This window comes from Phyllobates terribilis, unplaced genomic scaffold, assembly GCF_046119375.1.
Source record: "Phyllobates terribilis strain yellow unplaced genomic scaffold, ASM4611937v1 Scaffold_1__5_contigs__length_1240528914, whole genome shotgun sequence".
Lineage (NCBI taxonomy): Eukaryota > Metazoa > Chordata > Amphibia > Anura > Dendrobatidae > Phyllobates > Phyllobates terribilis.
The window spans coordinates 624,317,472-624,332,856 of NW_027362761.1; the positions used below are offsets into that span (position 1 = coordinate 624,317,472).

The 15,385-nt window shown below is 51.0% G+C and overlaps 1 protein-coding gene across 1 annotated transcript in view; it reads right to left on the reverse strand.

Annotated features, from left to right (window-relative positions):
• Positions 1-15,385, reverse strand: part of LOC141154374 (myosin-IIIb-like) — a 117,410-nt gene that overhangs the window by 81,914 nt on the left and 20,111 nt on the right. Inside the window, exons 3-5 of the mRNA XM_073640239.1 lie at positions 15,143-15,242; positions 11,514-11,639; positions 10,021-10,129 (exon numbers count right to left, since the gene is read on the reverse strand). Coding sequence (XP_073496340.1) covers positions 10,021-10,129; positions 11,514-11,639; positions 15,143-15,242 — 335 coding nt within the window. The remainder of the gene's footprint in view (positions 1-10,020; positions 10,130-11,513; positions 11,640-15,142; positions 15,243-15,385) is intronic.

A 15,385-nucleotide genomic window follows, 5' to 3' on the forward strand; every position in this document is an offset into this window, starting at 1 on the left:
CTGAGCGGGCACACAACATACATGTAACACACATAGAACAAGGGAGACTGAGCGGGCACTACATACATGTAACCTACAAGGAACAGGGGAGACAGGGCGGAGGCATTACATACATGTAACATACAGAGAACAGGGGAGACTGAGCGGGGGCACTACATACATGTAACCTACAGAGAACAATGGAGACTGAGCGGAGGCACTACATACATGTAACATACAGAGAACAGGGGAGACTGAGCGGGGGCACTACATACATGTAAGCTACAGAGAACAATGGAGACTGAGCGGGGGCACTACATACATGTAACATACAGAGAACAGGGGAGACTGAGCGGGGGCACTACATACATGTAACATACAGAGAACAGGGGAGACTGAGCGGGGGCACTATATACATGTAACATACATAGAACAATGGAGACTGAGCGGGGGCACTACATACATGTAACCTACAAAGAACAGGGGAGACTGAGCGGGGGCACTACATACATGTAACATACAGAGAACAGGGGAGACTGAGCGGGGGCACTACATACATGTAACATACAGAGAACAGGGGAGACTGAGCGGGGGCACTACATACATGTAACATACAGAGAACAGGGGAGACTGAGCGGGGGCACTACATACATGTAACCTACAAAGAACAATGGAGACTGAGCGGGGGCACTACATACATGTAACCTACAAAGAACAGGGGAGACTGAGCGGGGGCACTACATACATGTAACATACAGAGAACAGGGGAGACTGAGCGGGGGCACTACATACATGTAACATACAGAGAACAGGGGAGACTGAGCGGGGGCATTACATACATGTAACATACAGAGAACAGGGGAGACTGGGCGGAGGCATTACATACATGTAACCTACAAAGAACAGGGGAGACTGAGCGGGCACTACATACATGTAACCTACAGAGAACAGGGGAGACTGAGCGGGGGCACTACATACATGTAACATACACAGAACAGGGGAGACTGAGCGGAGGCACTACATACATGTAACCTACAAAGAACAGGGGAGACTGAGCGGGGGCACTACATACATGTAACCTACAGAGAACAATGGAGACTGAGCGGGCACACAAAATACATGTAACCTACAAAGAACAGGGGAGACTGGGCGGAGGCACTACATACATGTAACATACAGAGAACAGGGGAGACTGAGCGGGGGCACTACATACATGTAACCTACAGAGAACAATGGAGACTGAGCGGGCACACAACATACATGTAACCTACAAAGAACAGGGGAGACTGGGCGGAGGCACTACATACATGTAACATACAGAGAACAGGGGAGGCTGAGCGGGGGCACTACATACATGTAACCTACAGAGAACAATGGAGACTGAGCGGGCACACAACATACATGTAACCTACAAAGAACAGGGGAGACTGAGCGGAGGCACTACATACATGTAACCTACAAAGAACAGGGGAGACTGGGCGGAGGCACTACATACATGTAATATTCTGAGAACAGGGGAGACTGAGCGGGCACACAACATACATGTAACCTACAAAGAACAGGGGAGACTGAGCGGGGGCACTACATACATGTAACCTACAAAGAACAGGGGAGACTGAGCGGGGGTATTACATACATGTAACATACACAGAACAGGGGAGACTGAGCGGGCACACAACATACATGTAACCTACAAAGAACAGGGGAGACTGAGCGGGCACACAACATACATGTAACCTACAGAGAGCAATGGAGACTGAGCGGGGGCACTACATACATGTAACCTACAAAGAACAGGGGAGGCTGAGCGGGGGCACTACATACATGTAACCTACAAAGAACAGGGGAGACTGAGCGGGGGCACTACATACATGTAACCTACAGAGAACAGGGGAGACTGAGCGGGGGCACTACATACATGTAACCTACAGAGAACAATGGAGACTGAGCGGGCACACAACATACATGTAACCTACAAAGAACAGGGGAGACTGAGCGGAGGCACTACATACATGTAATATTCTGAGAACAGGGGAGACTGAGCGGGCACACAACATACATGTAACCTACAAAGAACAGGGGAGACTGAGCGGGGGCACTACATACATGTAACCTACAAAGAACAGGGGAGACTGAGCGGGGGTATTACATACATGTAACATACAGAGAGCAATGGAGACTGAGCGGAGGCACTACATACATGTAACATACACAGAACAGGGGAGACTGAGCGGGCACACAACATACATGTAACCTACAAAGAACAGGGGAGACTGAGCGGGCACACAACATACATGTAACCTACAGAGAGCAATGGAGACTGAGCGGGGGCACTACATACATGTAACCTACAAAGAACAGGGGAGACTGAGCGGGGGCACTACATACATGTAACATACAGAGAACAGGGGAGACTGAGCGGGGGCACTACATACATGTAACCTACAGAGAACAATGGAGACTGAGCGGGCACACAACATACATGTAACCTACAAAGAACAGGGGAGACTGAGCGGAGGCACTACATACATGTAATATTCTGAGAACAGGGGAGACTGAGCGGGCACACAACATACATGTAACCTACAAAGAACAGGGGAGACTGAGCGGGGGCACTACATACATGTAACCAACAAAGAACAGGGGAGACTGAGCGGGGGTATTACATACATGTAACATACAGAGAGCAATGGAGACTGAGCGGAGGCACTACATACATGTAACATACACAGAACAGGGGAGACTGAGCGGGCACACAACATACATGTAACCTACAAAGAACAGGGGAGACTGAGCGGGCACACAACATACATGTAACCTACAGAGAGCAATGGAGACTGAGCGGGGGCACTACATACATGTAACCTACAAAGAACAGGGGAGGCTGAGCGGGGGCACTACATACATGTAACCTACAAAGAACAGGGGAGACTGAGCGGGGGCACTACATACATGTAACATACATAGAACAATGGAGACTGAGCGGGGGCACTACATACATGTAACCTACAAAGAACAGGGGAGACTGAGCAGAGGCACTACATACATGTAACCTACAGAGAACAGGGGAGACTGAGCGGGGGCACTACATACATGTAACCTACAGAGAACAATGGAGACTGAGCGGGGGCACTACATACATGTAACATACATAGAACAATGGAGACTGAGCGGGGGCACTACATACATGTAACATACAGAGAACAATGGAGACTGAGCGGGGGCACTACATACATGTAATATTCAGAGAACAGGGGAGACTGAGCGGGGGCACTACATACATGTAACCTACAGAGAACAATGGAGACTGAGCGGGGGCACTACATACATGTAACATACAGAGAACAAGGGAGACTGAGCGGGGGCACTACATACATGTAACATACAGAGAACAAGGGAGACTGAGCGGGGGCACTACATACATGTAACCTACAAAGAACAGGGGAGACTGAGCGGGCACACAACATACATGTAACATACATAGAACAAGGGAGACTGAGCGGGGGCACTACATACATGTAACATACAGAGAACAATGGAGACTGAGCGGAGGCACTACATACATGTAACCTACAAAGAACAGGGGAGACTGAGCGGGGGCACTACATACATGTAACCTACAGAGAACAGGGGAGACTGAGCGGGGGCACTACATACATGTAACATACAGAGAGCAATGGAGACTGAGCAGGGGCACTACATACATGTAACCTACAAAGAACAGGGGAGACTGAGCGGGGGCACTACATACATGTAACCTACAGAGAACAATGGAGACTGAGTGGGCACACAACATACATGTAACATACATAGAACAATGGAGACTGAGCGGAGGCACTACATACATGTAACCTACAAAGAACAGGGGAGACTGAGCGGGGGCACTACATACATGTAACATACATAGAACAAAGGAGACTGAGCGGGCACACAACATACCTGTAACATACATAGAACAATGGAGACTAAGCGGGGGCACTACATACATGTAACATACACAGAACAGGGGAGACTGAGCGGGGGCACTACATACATGTAACCTACAGAGAACAGGGGAGGCTGAGCGGGCACACAACATACATGTAACCTACAAAGAACAGGGGAGACTGAGCGAGCACAAAACATACATGTAACCTACATAGAACAATGGAGACTGAGCGGGCACACAACATACATGTAACATACATAGAACAATGGAGACTTAGCGGGGGCACTACATACATGTAACATACAGAGAACAGGGGAGACTGAGCGGGGGCACTACATACATGTAACATACAGAGAACAATGGAGACTGAGCGGAGGCACTACATACATGTAACATACATAGAACAAAGGAGACTGAGCGGGCACACAACATACCTGTAACATACATAGAACAATGGAGACTGAGCGGGGGCACTACATACATGTAACCTACAAAGAACAGGGGAGACTGAGCGGGCACACAACATACATGTAACCTACAAAGAACAGGGGAGACTGAGCGGGCACAAAACATACATGTAACCTACATAGAACAATGGAGACTGAGCGGGCACACAACATACATGTAACATACATAGAACAATGGAGACTGAGCGGGGGCACTACATACATGTAACATACAGAGAACAGGGGAGACTGAGCGGGGGCACTACATACATGTAACATACAGAGAACAATGGAGACTGAGCGGAGGCACTACATACATGTAGCCTACAAAGAACAGGGGAGACTGAGCGGAGGCACTACATACATGTAACATACATAGAACAAAGGAGACTGAGCGGGCACACAACATACCTGTAACATACATAGAACAATGGAGACTGAGCGGGGGCACTACATACATGTAACCTACAAAGAACAGGGGAGACTGAGCGGGCACACAACATACATGTAACCTACAAAGAACAGGGGAGACTGAGCGGGGGCACTACATACATGTAACCTACATAGAACAATGGAGACTGAGCGGGCACACAACATACATGTAACATACATAGAACAATGGAGACTTAGCGGGGGCACTACATACATGTAACATACAGAGAACAGGGGAGACTGAGCGGGGGCACTACATACATGTAACATACAGAGAACAATGGAGACTGAGCGGAGGCACTACATACATGTAACCTACAAAGAACAGGGGAGACTGAGCGGGCACACAACATACATGTAACCTACAAAGAACAGGGGAGACTGAGCGGGGGCACTACATACATGTAACATACAGAGAACAATGGAGACTGAGCGGAGGCACTACATACATGTAACCTACAAAGAACAGGGGAGACTGAGCGGGCACAAAACATACATGTAACCTACATAGAACAATGGAGACTGAGCGGGCACACAACATACATGTAACATACATAGAACAATGGAGACTGAGCGGGGGCACTACATACATGTAACATACAGAGAACAGGGGAGACTGAGCGGGGGCACTACATACATGTAACATACAGAGAACAATGGAGACTGAGCGGAGGCACTACATACATGTAGCCTACAAAGAACAGGGGAGACTGAGCGGAGGCACTACATACATGTAACCTACAGAGAACAAGGGAGACTGAGCGGGCACACAACATACATGTAACCTACAAAGAACAGGGGAGACTGAGCGGGCACACAACATACATGTAACATTCATAGAACAAGGGAGACTGAGCGGGGGCACTACATACATGTAACATACATAGAACAATGGAGACTGAGCGGGGCACTACATACATGTAACATACAGAGAACAGGGGAGACTGAGCGGGCACACAACATACATGTAACATACATAGAACAAGGGAGACTGAGCGGGCACTACATACATGTAACCTACAAAGAACAGGGGAGACAGGGCGGAGGCATTACATACATGTAACATACACAGAACAAGGGAGACTGGGCGGAGGCACTACATACATGTAACATACAGAGAACAGGGAGACTGAGCGGGGGCACTACATACATGTAACCTACAGAGAACAATGGAGACTGAGCGGAGGCACTACATACATGTAACATACAGAGAACAGGGGAGACTGAGCGGGGGCACTACATACATGTAAGCTACAGAGAACAATGGAGACTGAGCGGGGGCACTACATACATGTAACATACAGAGAACAGGGGAGACTGAGCGGGGGCACTATATACATGTAACATACATAGAACAATGGAGACTGAGCGGGGGCACTACATACATGTAACATACAGAGAACAGGGGAGACTGAGCGGGGGCACTACATACATGTAACATACAGATAACAGGGGAGACTGAGCGGGGGCACTACATACATGTAACCTACAAAGAACAATGGAGACTGAGCGGGGGCACTATATACATGTAACATACATAGAACAATGGAGACTGAGCGGGGGCACTACATACATGTAACATACAGAGAACAGGGGAGACTGAGCGGGGGCACTACATACATGTAAGCTACAGAGAACAATGGAGACTGAGCGGGGGCACTACATACATGTAACATACAGAGAACAGGGGAGACTGAGCGGGGGCACTACATACATGTAACATACAGAGAACAGGGGAGACTGAGCGGGGGCATTACATACATGTAACATACAGAGAACAGGGGAGACTGGGCAGAGGCATTACATACATGTAACCTACAAAGAACAGGGGAGACTGAGCGGGGGCACTACATACATGTAACATACAGAGAACAGGGGAGACTGAGCGGGGGCACTACATACATGTAAGCTACAGAGAACAATGGAGACTGAGCGGGGGCACTACATACATGTAACATACAGAGAACAGGGGAGACTGAGCGGGGGCACTACATACATGTAACATACAGAGAACAGGGGAGACTGAGCGGGGGCACTACATACATGTAACATACAGAGAACAGGGGAGACTGAGCGGGGGCATTACATACATGTAACATACAGAGAACAGGGGAGACTGAGCGGGGGCATTACATACATGTAACCTACAAAGAACAGGGGAGACTGAGCGGGCACTACATACATGTAACCTACAGAGAACAGGGGAGACTGAGCGGGCACTACATACATGTAACATACACAGAACAGGGGAGACTGAGCAGGGGCACTACATACATGTAACCTACAAAGAACAGGGGAGACTGAGCGGGCACTACATACATGTAACCTACAAAGAACAGGGGAGACTGAGCGGGCACACAACATACATGTAACATACAGAGAACAGGGGAGACTGAGCGGGCACTACATACATGTAACCTACAGAGAACAATGGAGACTGAGCGGGGGCACTACATACATGTAACCTACAAAGAACAGGGGAGACTGAGCGGGCACACAACATACATGTAACATACATAGAACAAGGGAGACTGAGCGGGGGCACTACATACATGTAACATACATAGAACAATGGAGACTGAGCGGGCACACAACATACATGTAACATACATAGAACAATGGAGACTGAGCGGGGGCACTACATACATGTGGCATACATGGAACACAGGAGACTGAGCGGGCACTACATACAGTGGCTTGTGAAAGTATTCACCCCCTTGGCATTTTTCATGTTTTGCTCCCTTACAACCTGGAATTTCACTTTTTTTTTGAGGGTTTGCATCAGTTCATTTAGAGAACATGCCGACAACTGTGAACATTTGGTTTTGTTTTTTTTTTTGACACGCAAACAACAAATAGGAAAAAATAACTAAAAACTTCTGTGCATAACTATTCACCCCCTACAGTCAGGACTTTGTAGAGCCTCCTTTTGCGGCAATTACAGCTGCAGTCGCTTTGGAGAAGTCTCTCTGAGCTTTCCACATCTTTCCACTGGGATTTTTGCCCATTCCTCAAGGCAAAACTGCTCCAGCTCCTTCAGGTTAGATGTTTCCTCTGGTGAACAGTAATCTTCACATCTGACCCCAGATTCTCCATTGGATAAAGGTCGGGGCTGTGACTCGGCCACTCCAGAACATCTACACATTTCCCCTTAAACCACACGAGTGTTGCTTTAGCAGTTTGTTTTGGGACATTGTCTTGTTGGAAGGTGAATTTCCGTCCCAGTCTCAAATCCCTGACAGACTGAAACCAGTTTTGCTCAAGAATATCCCTGTATTTTACACCATCCATATTCCCCTCGACTTGGACCATTTCCCTGTCCCTACTGCTGAAAACATCCCTACAGCATAATGCTGCCACCACGTTTCACTGTGGGGATGGTGTTCTTTGGGTGATGAGCTGGTAGATTACCTTGGTGACCAAAATGTTCAATTGTGGTCTCATCTGATCACAGCACTTTGCTCCATAAATTTGAGGACTCTCCCACATGTCTTCTGGCAAACTCAAAACAAGCCTTACAATTTGTGTGTGCAAGTAAAGGCTTTTTTCTGCCCACTCTTCCATAAAGGCCACATCTATGGAGTGTACGGGTTACTGTGGTCATATGGACAGATACTCAAGTCTCTGCTTGGGAACTCTGCAGCTCCTTCAAGGTTACCTTTGGTCTATGTGCTGTCTCTCTGATTAATGCCCTCCTCGCCTGGACTGAGAGTTTTGGTTGGCACCCTCTCTCGGCAGGTTTGTTGTGGTACGGTGTTCTTTCCATTTGATAATAATGGAGTTGATGGTGCTCTGGGGATCATCAGAGATTGCGATAAAAAAAATAAAATAAATTATAACCCAACCCTGACTTGTAATTCTTAACAACTTTGTCCCTGACTTGTTTGGAGATCTCCTTGGTCTTCCTGGTGTTGTTTGGAGATCTCCTTGGTCTTCCTGGTGTTGTTTGGAGATCTCCTTGGTCTTCCTGGTGTTGTTGGAGATCTCCTTGATCTTCCTGGTGTTGTTTGGAGATCTCCTTGATCTTCCTGGTGTTGTTTGGAGATCTCCTTGATCTTCCTGGTGTTGTTTGGAGATCTCCTTGATCTTCCTGGTGTTGTTTGGAGATCTCCTTGATCTTCCTGGTGTTGTTTGGAGATCTCCTTGATCTTCCTGGTGTTGTTTGGAGATCTCCTTGATCTTCCTGGTGTTGTTTGGAGATCTCCTTGATCTTCCTGGTGTTGTTTGGAGATCTCCTTGATCTTCCTGGTGTTGTTTGGAGATCTCCTTGATCTTCCTGGTGTTGTTTGGAGATCTCCTTGATCTTCCTGGTGTTGTTTGGAGATCTCCTTGATCTTCCTGGTGTTGTTTGGAGATCTCCTTGATCTTCCTGGTGTTGTTTGGAGATCTCCTTGATCTTCCTGGTGTTGTTTGGAGATCTCCTTGATCTTCCTGGTGTTGTTTGGAGATCTCCTTGATCTTCCTGGTGTTGTTTGAAGATCTCCTTGGTCTTCGTGGTGTTATTTGGAGATCTCATTGGTCTTCATGGTGTTGTTTGGGGATCTCCTTGATCTACATGGTGTTGTTTGGAGATCTCCTTGGTCTTCATGGTGTTATTTGGAAATCTCCTTGGTCTTCATGGTGTTATTTGGAGATCTCCTTGGTCTTCATGGTGTTGTTTGGAGATCTCCTTGGTCTTCATGGTGTTTGGTTAGTGGTGCCTCTTGTTAATGGTGTTGCAGCCTCCGTGGCCTTTCAGAAAAGGTAAAGTGTATATACTGATAGACATGTGACACTTAAATTGTACACAGGGTGATGTCTTGTCACTAAGCATGTGACTTATGGAGGGAATAGCTTGCACCAGAAATTTGTAGGGGTGAATACTTATGCACATGCCAATTTTTAGTTATTTGAATCCATAAATTTAATTTAAGCCAATATTTTTTTCACTTCACTTTACCAACTTAGACTATTTATTGCTGATGCATCACACACAAGTTACTAAATATTTACACACAGTTTGTAATGTAACAAAATAGGTAAAAAGCCGAGGGGGGTGATTACTTTCGCAAGCCATTGTACATGTAACATACAGAGAACACGGGAGACTGAACGGGGGCGCTACATACATGTAACATTCTATACCATCTATTGGCTGCTCCCTGCTCTCACTGACTAGGGGACCCCCTTTATTACCTCAGTGACCCCATATCCATCACTGGTCTGGTATTTTCTTGGATCAGTCTGGTGGCTCACCTTCCGCCTGCTGCTTGCTGTGCAGTCTCCGGATGGCTTCCCCGCGGGTCAGAGACGTCGTACAGGTCAGACAGCTCATCAGATCTTCAGGCTGCACCCCGAACTGACCCTGGAAATCACCCCCAAAACCCACATGAAAAGAGGAGTGGAGCCAAGCAGTGCCACAGAGACAGGAGGCAGGCCACAGAGACGGGCAGGAGGGAACGAGGCCGCAGAGAGGGCGGGAGGGAACGAGGCCGCAGAGAGGGCGGGAGGGAACGAGGCCGCAGAGAGGGCGGGAGGGAACGAGGCCGCAGAGGGCGGGAGGGAACGAGGCCCCAGAGAGGGCAGGAGGGAACGAGGCCCCAGAGAGGGCGGGAGGGAACGAGGCCCCAGAGAGGGCGGGAGGGAACGAGGCCCCAGAGAGGGCGGGAGGGAACGAGGCCCCAGAGAGGGCGGGAGGGAACGAGGCCCCAGAGAGGGCGGGAGGGAACGAGGCCCCAGAGAGGGCGGGAGGGAACGAGGCCCCAGAGAGGGCGGGAGGGAACGAGGCCGCAGAGAGGGCGGGAGGGAACGAGGCCGCAGAGAGGGCGGGAGGGAACGAGGCCGCAGAGAGGGCGGGAGGGAACGAGGCCCCAGAGAGGGCGGGAGGGAACGAGGCCCCAGAGAGGGCGGGAGGGAACGAGGCCCCAGAGAGGGCGGGAGGGAACGAGGCCCCAGAGAGGGCGGGAGGGAACGAGGCCCCAGAGAGGGCGGGAGGGAACGAGGCCCCAGAGAGGGCGGGAGGGAACGAGGCCCCAGAGAGGGCGGGAGGGAACGAGGAAGCAGAGAGGGCGGGAGGGAACGAGGCCCCAGAGAGGGCGGGAGGGAACGAGGAAGCAGAGAGGGCAGGAGGGAACGAGGCCGCAGAGAGGGCAGGAGGGAACGAGGCCGCAGAGAGGGCAGGAGGGAACGAGGCCGCAGAGAGGGCAGGAGGGAACGAGGCCGCAGAGAGGGCAGGAGGGAACGAGGAAGCAGAGAGGGCAGGAGGGAACGAGGCCGCAGAGAGGGCAGGAGGGAACGAGGCCGCAGAGAGGGCAGGAGGGAACGAGGCCGCAGAGAGGGCAGGAGGGAACGAGGCCGCAGAGAGGGCAGGAGGGGGGGGTGATGTGAGCTTATTGAATGGAATATACTCAGGACTTCCACCCAGTAGCCACGTTATATCCAGTGCCACTTTGTGAACAGAATGAACCGTCATCTATCCTCCCCCCTTCACACACCAGCTACTCGCTCTCCACCCATAACTACCTCCCACAGGCGTCGTCTGCCTACATCTGCCCCTGGACACTGTCAAGTTCGTCATAGACACATGGCGCCAGGGACAGCAGGGATCAGGGGCTGTGGAGAAACCCTGGGGTGGTCACCATGGTTGTGGGCAATGTGTAAGGGCCCCGCAAGTTCTACCTGCTCTGTACAGTACAACGACTGCCATCAGTAATGTGACGCCCCCAACATCACCCGCCCCCGGTCCTCACCGCAGCGGCCTTCAGCCAGCCCAAGGAGGCGGCATCCACAGTCACACCGCCTGCCTCCTCCGGATTAAACACAATGTTCCCCAGAGACAGGACACCCGAGAGGACAATCTTCAGATCCAGCTCCTCCTGCCGAGTGACCAGAGGCAGAAAGTTATATGATGCAGGTAAACAGTCTGCAACAGCGGAGACACAGGCGGAACAGGATAGTTCTTATAACAACTGATATTAATTGTAAAATGTATTATACGGTAACAATTTCTTTACAACGTTTGATAGTAAAATAAGCAGGAAATCACATAACAGAGTAAATGATCAGAAAACACCAGAATTCAGGGGCTGGTAGTTTACAATCATCTACTGGAGGGAAGGGGAACTATATTAACTATAGGGGGCAGGCTTTTAAAGCTTTGGCAATACTCAGCTCCTATCACAGCTCGCTGCCCGTTTCCCCCGTCACTCTCTATCCACTCTCGCGATGCCGCTCTGGCGTCTGCTGGTCCCCGTCTAACTATTGTCTTTCCCTCTATCCGTGCTCGGTACCATATGTCCCTTTCAGAGGTAACAGCTCATCTCGCGCGTCCTTCCTGGTCGCCGACCCGACCGTGAATATCCGATCTGACACCTCCGGAGCTTCTGCGATGTCCTGTCACCGGCGCACACGTCTGAGAACCGTGCCGCCGCAACCTGCTGCCATTCTGTCAACCAACGTCACCCGGGTGAGGAACCTTGACTGGAGTCACTCGGATCTTCGGGGGTTGACCGTCGACGTCTGGGCTGGGTGGATATGCGGCACCTTTCTTCCTGACAGGAGCTCCGGACGCTGCGGTGCCTCCTCCCGTCTCTCTTTGGCATCACAATCACCTCAGAACTTTCACACGCGCTGTTTTCATCCTCCACTTCTTTCCCTGACAATGCTGTCCCCAGAGGCCTGATCAAACTCCACCCCCTCTGCCGCGCCCACCCCCTCTGCCGCGCCCACCCCCTCTGCCGCGCCCACCCCCTCTGCCGCACCTCCAAGCTGCTCTGGTTCCACAGTGTGTTGTCTCCTTTACAGTTACAGTGGGTACGGAAAGTATTCAGACCCTTTTACATTTTTCACTCTGTTTCATTGCAGCCATTTGTTAAAAACTAAAAAGTTCATTTTTTTTCTCATTAAAGTCCACTCTGCACCCCATCTTCACTGAAAAAAAAACAGAAATGTAGAAATTTTTGCAAATTTATTAAAAAAAAGAAAAACTGAAATCTCACATGGTCATAAGTCTTCAGCCCCTTTGCTCAGTATTGAGAAGCCCCCTTTTGAGCTAGTACAGCCATGAGTCTTCATGGGAATGATGCAACAAGTTTTTCACCCCTGGATTTGGGGGTCCTCGGCCATTCTTCCTGGCAGATCCTCTCCAGTTCCGTCAGGTTGGATGGTGAACGTTGGTGGACAGCCATTTTCAGGTCTCTCCAGAGATGCTCAATTGGGTTTAGGTCAGGGCTCTGGCTGGGCCAGTCAAGAATGGTCACAGAGTTGTTCTGAAACCACTGCTTTGTTATTTTAGCTGTGTGCTTAGGGTCATTCTCTTGTTGGAAGGTGAACCTTCGGCCAAGTCTGAGGTCCAGAGCACTCTGGAAGAGGTTTTCATCCAGGATATCTCTGTACTTGGCCGCATTCATGTTTCTTTCAATTGCAACCAGTCGTCCTGTCCCTGCAGCTGAAAAACACCCCCCATAGCATGATGCTGCCACCACCATGTTTCACTGTTGGGATTGTATTGGGCAGGTGATGAGCAGTGCCTGGTTTTCTCCACACATACCGCTTAGAGTTATCACCAAAAAGTTCTATCTTCGTCTCATCAGACCAGAGAATCTTATTTCTCATAGTCTGGGAGTCATTCATGTGTTTTTGAGTCTGGGAGTCATTCATGTGTTTTTGAGTAAACTCTATGCGGGCTTTCATATGTCTTGCACTGAGGAGAGGCTTCCGTCGGGCCACTCTGCCATAAAGGCCTGACTGGTGGAGGGCTGCAGTGATAGTTGACTTTGTGGAACTTTCTCCTATCTCCCTACTGCATCTCTGGAGCTCAGCCACAGTGATCTTAGGGTTCTTCTTTACCTCTCTCACCAAGGCTCTTCTCCCACGATTGCTCAGTTTGGCTGGACGGCCAGGTCTAGGAAGACTTCTGGTGGTCCCAAACTTCTTCCATTTAAGGATTATGGAGACCACTGTGCTCTTGGGAACCTTGAGTAATGCAGAAATTCTTTTGTAACCTTGGCCAGATCTACGCCTTGCAACAATTCTGTCTCTGAGCTCCTTGGGCAGTTCCTTTGAGCTCATGATTCTCATTTGGTCTGACATGCACTGTGAGCTGTGAGGTCTTATATAGACAGGTGTGCGCCTTTCCAAATCAAGTCCTATCAGGTTAATTAAACACAGCTGGACTCCAATGAAGGAGTAGAACCATCTCAAGGAGGATCACAAGGAAATGGACAGCATGTGACTTAAATGTGAGAGTCTGAGCAAAGGGTCTGAATACTTTCCGTACCCACATACATATATCAGCTCACTGTCACATGTTCTTCAGAGCAAAGCATCTATGTCCGTGTCCCTAAGACAACACTTCCTGTACCTGGCAGCTCAGTGATGTTAGATCATAACAACCAATCAGAACAAGCTTTACTCTATACGCCCGCACTGGGAAGATGCCGTCTTGTTGCCCGAGAAGTGTCACCTTGGGAATAACCATTGGGGGCACAATATACAGTGTCCCAGCGGAGGGCGCCTCCTTGTGCGCAGGCCACCAGCGGGGGGCGCCTCCTTGTGCGCAGGCCACAAGCGGGGGGCGCCTCCTTCTGCGCAGGCCGCCAGCGGGGGGCGCCTCCTTCTGCGCAGGCCACCAGCGGGGGGCGCCTCCTTCTGCGCAGGCCACCAGCGGGGGGCGCCTCCTTCTGCGCAGGCCACCAGCGGGGGGCGCCTCCTTCTGCGCAGGCCACCAGCGGGGGGCGCCTCCTTCTGCGCAGGCCACCAGCGGGGGGCGCCTCCTTCTGCGCAGGCCACCAGCGGGGGGCGCCTCCTTCTGCGCAGGCCACCAGCGGGGGGCGCCTCCTTCTGCGCAGGCCACCAGCGGGGGGCGCCTCCTTCTGCGCAGGCCACCAGCGGGGGGCGCCTCCTTCTGCGCAGGCCACCAGCGGGGGGCGCCTCCTTCTGCGCAGGCCACCAGCAGGGGGCGCCTCCTTCTGCGCAGGCCACCAGCAGGGGGCGCCTCCTTCTGCGCAGGCCACCAGCAGGGGGCGCCTCCTTCTGCGCAGGCCACCAGCAGGGGGCGCCTCCTTCTGCGCAGGCGACCAGCAGGGGGCGCCTCCTTCTGCGCAGGCCACCAGCAGGGGGCGCCTCCTTCTGCGCAGGCCACCAGCAGGGGGCGCCTCCTTCTGCGCAGGCCACCAGCAGGGGGCGCCTCCTTCTGCGCAGGCCACCAGCAGGGGGCGCCTCCTTCTGCGCAGGCCACCAGCAGGGGGCGCCTCCTTCTGCGCAGGCCACCAGCAGGGGGCGCCTCCTTCTGCGCAGGCCACCAGCAGGAAGCATATACAACACACTAATGAATGTCTCCGATACACAGTATATGATAGAGGTCTGTACAGGAACTGACCTGATTGTGGAATCCCACCATCCGCACGGCGTTACACAGCGTCCGGTATCCGTCACCCCAGCGTCTGGTGTCCACATCATCCCATCCCCGACCAATGTACCTACAGGAACAGATTAGGTGCCCCATAAATCATCAGCACCCCCCAACACCACTGAGTGATGTCACAGGAGGAAGGAGAAGCTCAGGTCAGCATGGGGAGCAGAGGTTCTGCTGTGCACCGCCGAGAAGGGTCATCACCAGTAC